At 49.7% G+C, this 14002-nt stretch overlaps 5 protein-coding genes across 5 annotated transcripts; 3 read left to right on the forward strand and 2 right to left on the reverse strand.

Moving 5' to 3' along the window:
* Positions 1–977: 977 nt before the first annotated feature.
* On the reverse strand, positions 978–2777 carry N7515_002176 (putative MFS transporter; the record flags this gene model as incomplete). Its single annotated transcript, XM_056662920.1, has 6 exons — positions 978–1137; positions 1187–1654; positions 1722–2136; positions 2189–2474; positions 2524–2549; positions 2609–2777. 6 exons carry the CDS (start codon positions 2775–2777, stop codon positions 978–980), a joined length of 1524 nt encoding a protein of 507 aa, XP_056525033.1.
* Positions 2778–3928: 1151 nt separating this feature from the next.
* On the forward strand, positions 3929–4924 carry N7515_002177 (NAD(P)-dependent alcohol dehydrogenase; the record flags this gene model as incomplete). The annotated part of the gene is made up of 1 exon (XM_056662921.1): positions 3929–4924. One exon carries the CDS (start codon positions 3929–3931, stop codon positions 4922–4924), a length of 996 nt encoding a protein of 331 aa, XP_056525034.1.
* A 545-nt stretch (positions 4925–5469) lies between these two features.
* On the forward strand, positions 5470–6209 carry N7515_002178 (peroxiredoxin family protein; the record flags this gene model as incomplete). The annotated part of the gene is made up of 5 exons (XM_056662922.1): positions 5470–5519; positions 5569–5681; positions 5747–5910; positions 5964–6110; positions 6174–6209. 5 exons carry the CDS (start codon positions 5470–5472, stop codon positions 6207–6209), a joined length of 510 nt encoding a protein of 169 aa, XP_056525035.1.
* A 182-nt stretch (positions 6210–6391) lies between these two features.
* Positions 6392–7807, reverse strand: N7515_002179 (uncharacterized protein; the record flags this gene model as incomplete). The annotated part of the gene is made up of 1 exon (XM_056662923.1): positions 6392–7807. One exon carries the CDS (start codon positions 7805–7807, stop codon positions 6392–6394), a length of 1416 nt encoding a protein of 471 aa, XP_056525036.1.
* A 3677-nt stretch (positions 7808–11484) lies between these two features.
* N7515_002180 (sugar porter family MFS transporter) lies at positions 11485–13156 on the forward strand (the record flags this gene model as incomplete). The annotated part of the gene is made up of 2 exons (XM_056662924.1): positions 11485–11579; positions 11647–13156. The coding sequence occupies 2 exons, from the start codon at positions 11485–11487 to the stop codon at positions 13154–13156; spliced, it is 1605 nt and encodes a 534-aa protein (XP_056525037.1).
* Between the last annotated feature and the right edge of the window lie 846 nt (positions 13157–14002).

Consider the following 14002-nt stretch of genomic DNA (forward strand, 5'->3'; position numbering starts at 1 on the left):
TATACGTCGGATAATGTCTCGGGGAACTTCTTTTCTCTGGTGCTCAGCTGTCGAGTTTTGCTGGGTAGAAGTGAGCATATACCCTAATTCCTCTATTAATCTATACCCTATGACATTCAACTGTGTATATTATCTGGACGTTTCAATTGACCGCTTACGGGTACTGAAATGAGATTTTTGGCTTGCCATGTGTTTCCCTTTGCGCAGTCATACACAATAGAGTACTGCCCGTTGGAAATCGCACCTACTGTGAAGAGTCGTGGCACTTCCATGCAAACCAATTCCCATCTCCGACAGAACGAACTCCAAAACATACCCTAGACTAATAGACCGTAACACAGAGTCCGGTAGGGACAGATCCAATTCATGGCAAGACACGAGATCTATTTCCACCCAGCGGAGACAGAATTTCATACATACATCGGAGAGATCGCAGGTGGGGAGGATATGAAACCGGCCGGATGATTCTGCAAGGAGGTCCGGTAGGCTGGGTTCTGGGTTCTTGATCGGCTGTCTGCCGGAGAAATAAGACGCCACTAGGTAGTTGCGCTTTGAACGTGTCTGATCTGGGGAAATGGTCGATGTTTACTCCTGTCCCTCCCCGATGATGTCTGTTACAACGCGGGTGGGCACTGGTTTCCTTTGTTACCGGGATAGATATTTCCCCTGTGAGATTCGCAGGGGTTTGGAGGTCAGTTATGGAGAGAGAGAGAGCATCTGTATTATTTGTAGTTGGAGTTGGTTGATCTAGCCTGGTCTTGGTTGCTGAATGAGGTTATAGAGGCTGAAAGTCAAAACATGGAATGAGCGAGTTGAACAAGAATAGGTGGAAGTGAGGTGATGATATTTGCAGTATTATCAGAAAATAATTAGATTTTGTATATACATTTGGTAGTACCAGTCCATATTCAACAGTCGCATGGCGTATGCTGAACCCGAAGTCGTACGCTTGTTGGTCCTCCGTGGAAGAAGTGCTGCTATAAGGCATATCGGAAGAAGGGATTCTGCTTGTCGGTGAGGTCATCGAACGCAATCTTGTCGCGCTGTGCCTCATCCAGTTCCATCGAATCCCTAATTCTGTTCTCTCGGCGAAGGATCAGATACAACACAACAGCAGCGGCAATAGTGATGCAGTAGCTGAACTTTGTTAGCTCAGCCAGAGAAGCCCCATCAGATAAAAACTTACCAGATAACCATGCCCGTCCACAGCTCGGGGTAATGCTGTGCTTTCTGGTCGCTCTTCACAAGCTGCGGGCCAATGATGTTACCGACAGTGTAAGCCACGAACACGGTTGCCGCCATGACGGATTTCTTCGTTGCGCCGGCGACATTGCTGGCTCCAACAGTGATGATCAGGCTGACCACGGGCCCGAAGAAGCCAGTCAACGCATATCCGATAACTGGCGTAGCTGGACGATATCCCCACTCAGATTTCCAGATCATCACACAGCCGGCGATAACGGGTAGGCAGCAGATGATGAGTAAGGGGATACGAGTATTGGGAACGATAGTAGGGATATAGCCACAAAGAGGGATGAATATCACACAGACGGCACCGACGGGAAACTGGAATAGAATCGAGTAAAGGGTGTCATAGCCAAAGGTGGACACAATCAGGGGCCCGAAGCCTGAGATCGCTCCGTTGATGGTGTATCTGCAGAGGTATTAGCATGAGGGAGCGAATGGTGTATATTCCACCACAAGGAAGGGAGAAAAATTACGCTGCCGCCATCATAATAGCTACCAGATAGATCTTGACATCCGTCAGACACTCTCTGATCTGGTCGAATTTGATCTTCTGGCATCTGACACCGGTTTGACCCTTGCGCAGTCTCTCCACTGCAACCATTCTTTCTTCCGGAGTCAGGAACCAGGCAGAGACCGGGGAATTGGGCATAGTGCAACACCAGAGACCAAACAAAAATGTCAAGGCACCGGCCAGAATATAGATGTACTGCCATCTTGTCAACGATCCAGATTCGATCTGGCCAAACCCATAGTTCAAGGCACCGCCGATGATGGTGAACCAGCCGGTACCAGAGAACCACCACGCCTGTCGTAGAGCTTGCTCTTCTTGCGTGTAATATCCACTGACTATAGTCATGAAGCTTGTAGGGATAACACTTTCAATGAAACCTGCCATTTGTTAGACGAGATTAGGAACAGAAACTACTGATATTTTACATACCAAGGAAGAATCGCTGCACAAACAGTCCTTGCCAGGTCGACACTCCCGCAGTAGCGGCACAGACAATAGCCCAAATCATGACGACCGGGCCGAGAACGGTGCGCGTCTTGAATCTTTGCAAGATGAAGGTCATCAGGTAGAGACCGGCAAGCATTCCGAAGTAAAAGATTGAAGTTGCCCAGCTGAGCCGGGATGAATCAGCGGATGGAGGAGTAGTGGAGTAGTCATTTACGATCAAGTCCAAGTCGGTTGTCATTCCAAAGAGCGCGGCACTACCTAGAATGGCCTGTATGGGGATTAGTATGATCTAGGGCCGAATAACGGACTTGTCTCACTTTGTCGTAGTATACAATGCCATAGCCTGCGTTCAGGTTAGAACAATTAACAATTCCCAGGTTAGATAGCTGGGCCATAGCTGACCGATAAGCATAGCAGGCATCAGATATAGATCAATCTTCCATAGAACCCTCCTTGCTACCACGGGATCGATTTCCTGGGCCACTTCGCTGACGACTGCCAAGGCTGCATCTTTGTCATCGGAGGTATGGCCATGGGGAAGCCCACTGGCGCTGATACTATGGTCAATCATACTCTCGAGTGGTTACTCGAAGCACCCGGGAATTGAGGCAGATCGCTGTCAGAAAGAAACAGACAGTTTTGTTTCTTTTTTTTCTAAGAGAAAATTCAAAATTGCGACAAAAGAAACTTTAAAGCAACTTTATTTTTTAAACTTCGACCTTTCCTAATCGGTTGACCCGGGGTCGCGTGGCATACCGCCTTCAAATGGCAGAATAAGTGACAGCCAGGGGAACTTCCAGCAGCTGTGATAATGTTATTGCTATTCCAGCCATCGTTTTCGAGTCTCCGAAGTTGCGATTGCCGATTGTGCTCACTGCTTGTCATTTGATGAGTTCTTAGGGCGAGACTGAGCCTGTTCGGATGAAGTTATTCCCGTTGATAGCTTCCAAGCATATTGAAATGCCTTGTTCCTTGCTTTGAAGCGAGGAAATACAAAGGTGAGAACCCATTTTGACTTCAAGTATTCGGAGGGCTTCTATCTCCCGACCTGTGGGAGGTGTTAAGAAGGGCATCTCCAGCGACGTAGCCAAAATCGCATGTGATATTTGTCGGCAGGTGTGGCATTCCACAGCTTTCACGTGGAATTCATAGCAGAGAACATGTTCCTGTGCAACCTACAGTAGAAGTGTTCGATAACCCAACCACCACCCCCTCCGGCTTTGAAAGATCTAAATCATACAGTACGCAGATATTCTCAAGACGAATGCGGCCCTCCAGCGGAGACAGATTCCTGATAGCGTGGGTACATGATGTCATCAACTTTAGACGGCCAGTCGTATTGATCATCCTCGTGCATGCTCATGAAAGCCGGTTCTACAATGTCCAATGGCTAAAATCCTGTGAGGAACAAGCATGCAAAACCTGCTCATATAGTCGGATGTATTCTTTGTGATACAATGCACGTAAATGTCGTGGAAGATGCGCCTATCATCGATCATGCCACCGATCATAGTCCCACAATGCTTATCAGCTCGATTCATGGCGATCGTTCAGATCAAGTATGTCGAGCTCGTTGCATTCAGCTCCCACGGTAGGAGGAAATGACGTATCAGCGGGAGTGAGGTCACCATATCCTATAAAGCAGGTGCCGGGGCTCACAGGTAGTAACCTTATGATTCCCTGTCAATTCCGAACTTCACTCAACCGAAATTCTCATTCACAATGCCTATCAAATTTACCGTGTATAAAGGTTCCAAAGATGGAATCAAGCAGGCGCAGACTGAGCGGGGTGACCTCGAACGCGACGATGTGCTTGTCAGAGTCACCCATTCCGGAGTGTGCGGCACTGACGTACACTACCAATCCGTCGACATGGCTCTTGGCCACGAAGGAACCGGCATAGTCGAGGAAACGGGCCCAGACGTGAAACTCATGAAGAAAGGCGACCGCGTTGGTTGGGGATACGAGCATGATTGTTGCGGTCACTGTCCCCAATGCTTGACGGGTTGGGAAACACTATGCAGAGAGCGAAAGATGTACGGCAGTGCCGACCTCGACCAGGGGTCCTTCGCCAGCCACGCCGTGTGGCGCGAAGCCTTCTTGTTCAAGGTCCCTGACAACATGTCCAACGAGGATGCCGCGCCCTTGATGTGCGGCGGATCGACTGTTTTCAATGCTATTCACGCTGCGGAGATTCGTCCAACCGCTCGCGTTGGTATCGTCGGAGTTGGTGGTCTCGGACACCTGGCTATCCAATTCGCGGCCAAGATGGGCTGTCAAGTCGTTGTGTTCTCCGGTACGGATAGCAAGAAGGAGGAGGCGAAAAAGCTGGGAGCCAGTGAATTCTATGCGACCAAGGGTGTTAAAGAACTCAAGATCAAAGCGCCCGTCGACAACCTGATCGTCACGACCAGCAGTCAGCCGGATTGGAATCTTTACCTGAGTGTGTTAAGTCCTGGTGCTGTTATCTCCCCTCTCTCCGTCGATGACAACGATCTCAAGATTCCCTATATGCCGCTTCTGTTGAACGGGCTTCGAATTCAGGGAGATATTGTGTCTTCACGACAGATCCACCGGGAGATGCTCGAATTTGCCGCATTCCATAACATCAAGCCTGTCAAGATGACATACCCTCTAACGCTGGATGGAGTCAAAGAAAGCCTCAAGACATTGGAAGACGGCAAAATGCGTTATCGTGGCGTTTTGGTGGCACAATAAATCATCTTAATGTGGAAGTAAGGAGTGACAGTAGGCGCAGAGGAGCTGCCAAGGATCCAACTGGAGAGGAGATATTGGTGGTTTTGTGACGAATATTTGTGATGGCCCAGGGTTCCGGAGAATAGCAATAGAAAGAAAATTGCAATTGCTAGTATCAAGGGTAATGTTTTCTACCATCCTGAGAGTGAGGACCTTGACAGGTCTGCCCCATCCCCATATACCTTGTGTACAAGCACGCGGGGACCCCGCACGGTCGGGTTTTGGCAAACACCAGAGTTTCCACGGACTTGGTATGAAGAATATCATTCTGACATCTGAGATGTAGTGTTGGCCATTTTTCAACACACCAGCCAAAGAATCAGCCAAAGAAACGGTGTAGAAAGCGAAGAGGTAAACGCCGAGGTCGGCGGGTTCCGCCCACCGCAACGCATTAATCAGCTTGGAGTAAATCAACAAGACATCTTCACCCCGCCATTCCCCGAAGCCACTCCCAACACCTCTTCATCCCCCTCAATAACATCAATCAATCCCAAAACATATCCAAAATGCCCGCCCTCAAAGCCGGTGACTCGTTCCCTAGCGACGTCGTCTTCCAGTGAGAACACACCCCTCAACCCCGCAATCAACACCGCTGATCCCGCCAGATACATTCCATGGACCGAGGAGAGCGGTGAAATCACCTCCTGCGGCATCCCCATCCCCTACAATGCCTCCAAGGAGTGGGCCAACAAGAAGGTGGTCCTATTCGCAGTTCCCGGTAAGTTCAATGCTTCTCCCAGTCCTTGAGGGTGCATCAATAACTAACGCCATTTCGAAACCAAGGTGCCTTCACCCCGACCTGCTCCGTCAGCCACGTTCCCGGCTATATCAAGAATCTGCCCAACCTCCGTGAGAAGGGTGTGGATGTTGTCGCTGTAGTTGCGTTCAATGATCCCTTTGTCATGAGTGCCTGGGGTAAGGCCAACCAGGTCCGTGGTGATGATATCGTGAGTTTGAATCCATTACCCTTGGCTGGCTGCACTGTGCTGATTTCGCGTAGCTTTTCCTCACTGATCCCGATGCCAAGTTCTCTAAGAGCATTGGCTGGGCTGATGAGGCGTCTGGCCGTACTAGTCGTTATGCCATTGTTATCGACCATGGCAAGGTAACTTATGCTGGGCTTGAGACTGAGCGCGGTTCTCTTAAGGTGTGATTTCATCTTTCTGTTCGGACTATCTTGTGGGTGATTACTGATCTGGTCTCTTAATAGAAATCTGGCGCCGATGCGGTCCTTGCTTCCCTGTAGACGCAAGCTATTAGAATACCCATTAAACGAAATGTACGCAAATCAGTTGCAATGCATATGGTAGACCAATTCTCGTCTAACATTCATTCATCTAAATCTATATGCAAATCCTTGAAATGGATGGTATCGTCAAATCATGGTCTCAAAACGCAAGCCCGAACGCTGCAACGTACATCAGAAAATCAAATGTGTGAAAGGGCACGGTCGTGAAGATGCAGCTCTAATCCCGCCTGGACACAATCTATATGCAAAGGCTCAGCTGCCTGGTATACTTTATCTTTGATCGCAACTTCAGGCACACCGGGCCCGAAGCTAGTAATGACGCCATCGTCATCGCCATCTGATGGGAAATTTGTGAATGCGCCTTCGATGTTGATGTGCTTGAGGCAAGGGAAGCGAGTCCGGCGACTCTTTATGACAGTTTGTAGCTGGGCAACCAACATGCCCAAATATCGCTCTTCGCACCCTTCGATGTAAATGGTTTCAAGCGATGACGGAAGGCAATCGATGAGTGGCGTAGTTGGTTCATTCTGGTATCGGATGTCCAGCAGATTTGGTAGTCGGACGCGGAACTCCCGCAAGGCAGTGAAATCGACTAAAGGGCCGAACCACTCATCGTGAGATTGATTTAGCCCAGCCGCCGTGAACGGGTGGTGGCGTCCGTAGTGGTCCAGCCACAGGATTTCGAGGCTCGACTTGCTGTGGGATAGAGAGCGATAGAATGCGGATGGTTGGTAACCGTGTGAAAGAACGTGTGAATCTGAATGCTGGTATTTAAATGACTTCAGACCAGCACAGGAGCTCACAAACGCCTTCATGCCGTGGTTCCCGCTGCTTGATCGCAAGTCAATATCGGTGATGGAGGAGAAGCCAAGGCGTAGCTCTTCATCCTCCGCTGATTGCTCTGATGGGGTAATCATGGAGCTGGGATCAACCACAGAGTTGGCTGTGATTGAACGAACGGAGGGTAATTGGAAGAATGGAAGCAGAAGTGACGGTGATGGTTGACCGTCTGCCGTAGTTTCTGAGTCGTCACTTTGATCAAGATCCTCCCGATGGTGCAAGGAGACCTCGCGGAGTTGCTGAAAGGCTGGTTCACCGCAGAATGGTCTTTCGGAGTTCAGGGCCCTGTGCATAGTTCGGTCTAAATAGGGTGACCTTGCCCCATGAGCCAACTGGAGCTTGCTAAGGCGACTCAACAGCGGTGTAATGAGTGCGGCCCAGGCGTCAGCCAGGCCTCGTCTGAGATCTTGTGACCATTGATCACTCTCAAGCTTGGAATGTGATGCAGTATGTAGCAATTCCGTCAATTGTGCCGAGTTGGCGATTAGATTGCTGTCGACGTCGGAGATGTTTCGTTGGACCCAGTTGGTTATGTCAAACTCTCGAACAGCCCGCGCCAACGCGGGTCGCTTGAGGATGGCATGTAGAAATGAGTTGGCATCATGCCAGTGGTGGATAAGAACCTTTCGATAAACTAGCGGGAGGAAAAGATCATGGAAGTGGTGAGAGACAAGGACGAGGTTCCAGCGGTCCGCTTTCTGTTCCGATTCCTCTCCTATCAAGAGGAGTATGTCATTGGGGAGCGCCGACAGCATGACTTCGAACAGATGAAGACAGAAGCGATAGATGCAACAGATTGGAATGGCGGGGATTAGAGGGGCAATTAAAGAAAAGAGACCAAGCCCACAATTTAAGCGCGATCCCCATCCTCACAGAATTGGCCACTGTGGAAATTCTGGAAGTTCAAAATCTGATTCTCGGGACGATCCACCGGCCGTTCGGCCAATGTTGGGGCACCCTGAGGCCGGTGGATCAATGACCGCAGACCGCGAGTTGTCCCTTTTCACGGAAAAAATCAAACTGAAAACCTTAAAGTCGCTTGACAAGCCCGTTGGTCTTCGGGCTGGGCATCTCATCTTCGGCTCCACTGCCGGGCCCCGATGACCGGGAGGTGTTATGAATAGAGTCACGATCGCAAACTGCAAGTGAGTGTGTGCATTGCATACTCTGCGAGATTTCCCCGCCGTCGCGTGGGATAAGTGGGTATCTAGGTCTGAGGGGCATTGGATTGACGGGCAAAGAGCCACTGGCGTGCGCTGGTACGCGATGATCGCGAGAATGCTTGAGATGGTCGCCAAGACTTGGCGACACGTGACAGTATGGGATCGCGACACGCGGCTAATCTTGGTCAAACCCTGTATAATCCTACAGCCCACGCGAAACATGAAAATAAGATGTAAAACACCAGCACTATTTCCATCAAGTGTGGCGTGAGTACATAAAAACGGTGATGACGCAGGTGGGGTGGTCGGAGTGGACTCTCGGGAGTGAAGGTGGAGCGGACGGAGTTCGGGAACTCAATCGGCTTGGGAGGTCCAAGATCTCTCAGGTGGAAATAAAACCCATTTATGTGGACCAATCCTAGATAATCTTAGCAGAATGGAAGAATACATTGTTGTCGACATATACTTGAATTATTTGTCGACATAATTCACTTTGCCTACATAGAAGACTCAGCCATAGGTTCTGGCTATATATCATTGACACGGCGAGCAAGATATGGAAGTATAGGTAGGAGGTACTTGGATAGGTAGGTTGTACTTCCAATTACTTGCAGTTTAGGTATACCTAGGTCTAGGTACGAACTGAAAGCATCCAAGGGCTCGAACTCGTAGCAATCAGGTGGTGTGATCGAGTAGGTTCCATGTCTCGGTTTTTATAACCACGTTAGATCAAGCAGTGGATAACCCTTGTTTGTGGCTTACAGTAGCTTACAGTCAAGCATTCACTTGTCGAGCTAACGATAGACTATCAATTAGACATCCGCTGTACGGCACCTCGAGTCTGTAAGGGAACAATACTAAGCTTTTCACAACCACGTAGGACATCAACCTCTAATAAAAGCAAAATCGCCGCCCCCGTGTTGTAACAGATTCAATCTGAAACATCGCCGTCCTTCACCCACGCCACGGGTTGCAATGCCATTCTGAGTCTTCTGCAGCTACCATGTGAGCTTGATTCCAAGGCTCAGATCATGCCTCAATATCGGGTCTTGTGGCCCGCTGGGAGCAAGTGCCTTTACCGTCCATGGTCTGCCCACTCAATCCGAAGCTTCTGACACAAGATACTTAGTCGTGAATGGATGTTACCCACCCCAGCATGTGGAGCATTCAATACGAGACGAAAGCATATCATGGACCTCAACGCTCTCTTCTTCGGTGCCCTAAAAACTCTTCACTCGCAAGTGAGGGGCCGGTCTGGTGATAGATATCAGAAATAAGGAGCCAAGTATGGATATCGAGCTGCGAAGACCCAATCGGTTCAAAAGGAGTTGTTGAAACTCCGGAGATTCCCTGCCATGTGGATTGGCCCACCCAGATCCTCGAGAGCCAGAGGATCTTGAGATGGAATATACCAGACAGGCAAGGAAAAAAAATCCCTCAACACCAATTTCAGGCGAGTATTTTCTAAATTTACAGCAGGGTGTCTTCCGGCGCATTCAAGAGAAGGGAGGGAGCTGAAATTGGTCTTCGCCCAGTTCATAGGCTTCGAGAACTTTCCATCCCCACGTCGCTTGTGCCCCATGTGACATTATCTATCATCATGACAGCTGCTAGAATCTGCTGACTTCCCTGGGTAGTGGTTTAATAGTTCCATGCATCGAACGGCTGGTTGCGCATGTCCCACCTGGAAGGCGTTTGCTTCACATCATGTCCGAAGTTCCTGGGGCCGGGGATCAGATCTGGGCTGCATGGGTTTCTCATCCTAGGAGTAATTTCGGTTACACACATGGAACGCAGCGATGGGGATCACATCTTAGTCCCGGCTGTATTAAAAGCGAACTAAAACATTAGGCTGGGTGATGACAGTTCGCGCTTCGTTACATCGTTCTCATTCCGAGTCATTCGGTATTATTATGGCAGTCGGGAAACGGCACACAGAATTTCTGTCAATGGAGCTTAGCATACGCGATATGGTACTATTTCCATTCTGGCAGGGTCAGAAAAATGCGTATCGAATGACGGCTTCTCATTTGTCAATACTCCGTAGTGAACATACGGAAAGAATGCAACCATTCTTCCCATGGAAACTCTCCCGGCGTGTCTCGGACCGGTATTTCCTTCTTTGACGTGGACGTGGTAAGCGTGGTAAGCGTGGCCTTGACCGCTTCCTTGGCGCCTTAATCTACGCCTTCACGGGGTGCACACTCGACCCTCCAAAGTTCAGCCCCAACCGTAATCATCGTTTCACACATCTGCCATGGCACAAGGGACGGCGCAACAATAACATAGTACTGGAGCTCAGAAAATGCTCACATGGCTCCAGTGATCGAGGGCACCCAGCCCTGAAAGTTCGAGGTTCAGGGGCTGCTGCCGTAGGCACGTCGGGGTTGGTATTTTCCGCCGGGAGTCGGGCGAATCATGACCGAAAGTCGGGTCGTACCACGATCAAGGTTGTCGTTTTGCCGGGTTAACTGGCTTGGACCCTCTGGGCCTCTGTCCCAAGCATGCACCGTCGTCGAATCAAGGCGGGAGGGGCATGTTGGCAAAAAGCCTTTAAAGCCACCCGTTTGGCTATGGCGCCCTAACAAAGTCACACGTTACTTCTCCCTAGTCATCTTAGCTTCGAAGCCATCACATAGCACATATAGACACTCATTTGTTAATTATTGACCTTGTCCGATAAAAAGCCATGCGTCTTCCGCAAGAGATGAGTCAGAAGGAGGGGCCTCGGGATGCGGTAGGCCAGTGTTTCCTCTAAACGAAAGAACCAGGACGAAACAGGCTAATGTCCGAGAGACGATGATACCATGTGGCTGTAGAGAACACTTGAAGTTGCATGCGCTAGAGAACTGATCGACACTCGATCACGGGGTCAGGGCTCTATCGATGCTTGATGGCCTTAGATGACTTCGACTATATCCAACATATTCAAGTGGTATATGGAGATAATAGGGTCTTCGCTCTTCCATGTATCTGTATACGATATAGTATTTAGTGTGAATAGAGAGGAAATCCCTGTGAATGATGGAGCAAACATCCAACTTTGGAAGCATTTAGTGCTCTTTGTCCCCCCGCATTTTACGGGTCTCCACTTTGGCTCTATTAAACTTTTGGCGTTTGCTCCCTGACCGTTTTGGGCGCTTTGATTGATTTTATTGTTTCGTGTATTTTCAAACCTTTAAAACCTCTGGCCCCCTTACTCCTCGTCTCTTTCTTTTTTCCGCATCCTCCGTCATCCCCTGATCTGCCTCCATAGGTGGTCTATCATCATGGGTTATAAAATCACCAACATCTATGTCATCACGACGGTGGCCGTCATTGGCGGTGCACTGTTCGGTTTCGACATTGCCTCCATGTCTGCCATGTAAGTTGACCCACCTATGACTTGCTATATGTGGGGTGTATTGAGGGTTGACCAACTCTTATTTTAGTCTCGGTACCCAGCAGTACAAGTGTGCCTTCAACCAAACTGGCATGAAGGATGGAAAGTGTGGTGGTCCTACATCTTCCACCCAGGGTGGTATCTCCGCTGCTATGCCTGGTGGCTCCTGGGTAGGCGCTCTGGCTTCTGGATTCGTGACTGATTACCTGGGTCGTCGCGGCGCTATCCAAGTTGGCGCGGTTATCTGGTGCATCGGCAGCGCTATCGTGTGTTCATCCTTCGGTATCCCCCAGCTCGTCGTTGGTCGCTTCATCAACGGACTTTCCGTCGGTATTCTCAGCGCCCAGGTCCCCGTCTACGTCGCCGAGCTAGCCCAGCCCAGTAAGCGTGGCCAGGTCGTTGGAGCTCAGCAGTGGGCTATCACATGGGGTATCTTGATCATGTTCTACATCTCATACGGCTGTAGCTTTATCGAAGGCAACGCTGCCTGGCGTACCCCGTGGGGTGTGCAGATGGTTCCTGCGGCCTTGCTCTTCGGACTGGTCTTCGTTCTGCCGGAGAGTCCCCGTTGGTTGGCCAAGAAAGAGCGCTGGGAGGAGGCTCATGAGGTTCTGGCCACTGTCCACGCAAAGGGCGATTACAATGCACCCTTTGTGCAGACTGAGATGCATGAAATTCGTGAGATGGTCGAGTTTGAGCGAAGCAATAAGGACGCCTCTTATCTGGATCTTTTCAAGGGGAACATGATCTACCGCACTCATATCGGTGTTTTCACCCAGATTTGGTCTCAGCTCACCGGCATGAATGTCATGATGCTTTATATTACCTATGTGTTTGGCATGGCTGGTCTTACCGGAAACAGCAATCTTGTCGCTTCCTCTATCCAGTATGTCATCAACGTGGTCATGACTATTCTGGCACTGGTTTTCATCGATCGCTGGGGCCGTCGCACTCCCCTTCTCGTTGGCTCCACTCTCATGATGACATTCATGTTCGCCAACGCTGGTATCATGGCAACCTACGGCAGGCCAGCACCTCCTGGTGGTCTCGATAATGTCCCTGAGCAGTCATGGGATCTCTCCGACGCGCAGTCCGCCGCAAAAGGTGTCATCGCTTGCACATATCTGTTCGTCGCCAGTTATGCGCCAACCTGGGGCCCTGTCAGCTGGATCTACCCCCCTGAGCTGTACCCCCTCCGCCTCCGTGGTAAGGCTGTCGCGCTTTCGACCTCTTCCAACTGGATTTTCAACTTTGCCCTGTCCTACTTCGTCCCTCCCGCCTTTGAGAACATCCAATGGAAGGTGTACATTGTTTTCGGTGTCTTCTGCTTGGCCATGACGATCCATGTCTTCTTCGCTTTCCCTGAGACTGCTGGCAAGACCCTCGAGGAAGTGGAGACCATGTTCACCACTCCTGGTCTCAGGCCCTGGAAGACCAAGGTCCAGTACCAGCACGTACGCATGCTCGAGCAGGGAGCAATCCAGACAGATAAGGCGGCCGATATTCGTGCCGAGGAAGGCACTCACATTGAGAAGAATGCCTCTGCTCTACCTGAGTAGTCTCAAGCTCCCAGAACCTGAATTCACGTCTCCGTGTTTTCCTTGCTGACAGAGCTGGTATCCTCACACTAGCTTTTGCTTTGGTAGCTTACTTTGGGCGTCCCAACCGGATTGATTGGGATGTTCTTTTTTGTTCGAGAAGCACTTGGGCCAACACCCCTTCCAGTGCGTTGTTTCGGCGTTATCACGCGACACGATGTAATTACAGCTCTTCAACTCATGTCGAAGATATTGATCGTACTTGAGAAATACCCTGTCCGTGTCTGTTCTAGCTTATAATGCAAATTTGACACGATGCTATTTTTTGAACCTTCCGTTGGTCTTCTATATCGTGATCGTAGATACTTGGGTCACTACGCTTCCAGTGTCTTATTGGCTCATTAGGTACCCGAGTTTCAAGACTTCTGTAGTCTATCTGCTTTCCGTTTACGTTGAGAATTTTGATACTGATACCATAGAGATTGTAACCCCGTGAAAATGTCCACAAGTCTTTTAGACAGCTAGGACCTCTTGTAACTCTGTTCATAGGTCCGGGTGTTCTCATGGTAGTCATTGGACGAAGTAATACGTCAGCTGTATAGCCATGTCACTGTTAGTCGCTCACAACGAGCAGGCACTGATTACACGACGATGATAGTTCTTGTCCTTGTTAAATGCGTAAAGCAGGTTTGAAACGTAAAATGCGAATTATCGCCTGTTAATTGAACCTTTCCCTGAGTACCTGAACCCCGCTAAAAGCGTAATACCCCGACGCCCGCCAGATCGTGAAACCCAGTGATATGAATAATGACCACGATCACCCACCATAAGATCCATGACTCATAACCATACCGTCATATTGACCAC

This window comes from Penicillium bovifimosum (assembly GCF_028826915.1).
Source record: "Penicillium bovifimosum strain IBT 22155 chromosome Unknown utg000002l_segment0_segment0, whole genome shotgun sequence".
NCBI lineage: Eukaryota > Fungi > Ascomycota > Eurotiomycetes > Eurotiales > Aspergillaceae > Penicillium > Penicillium bovifimosum.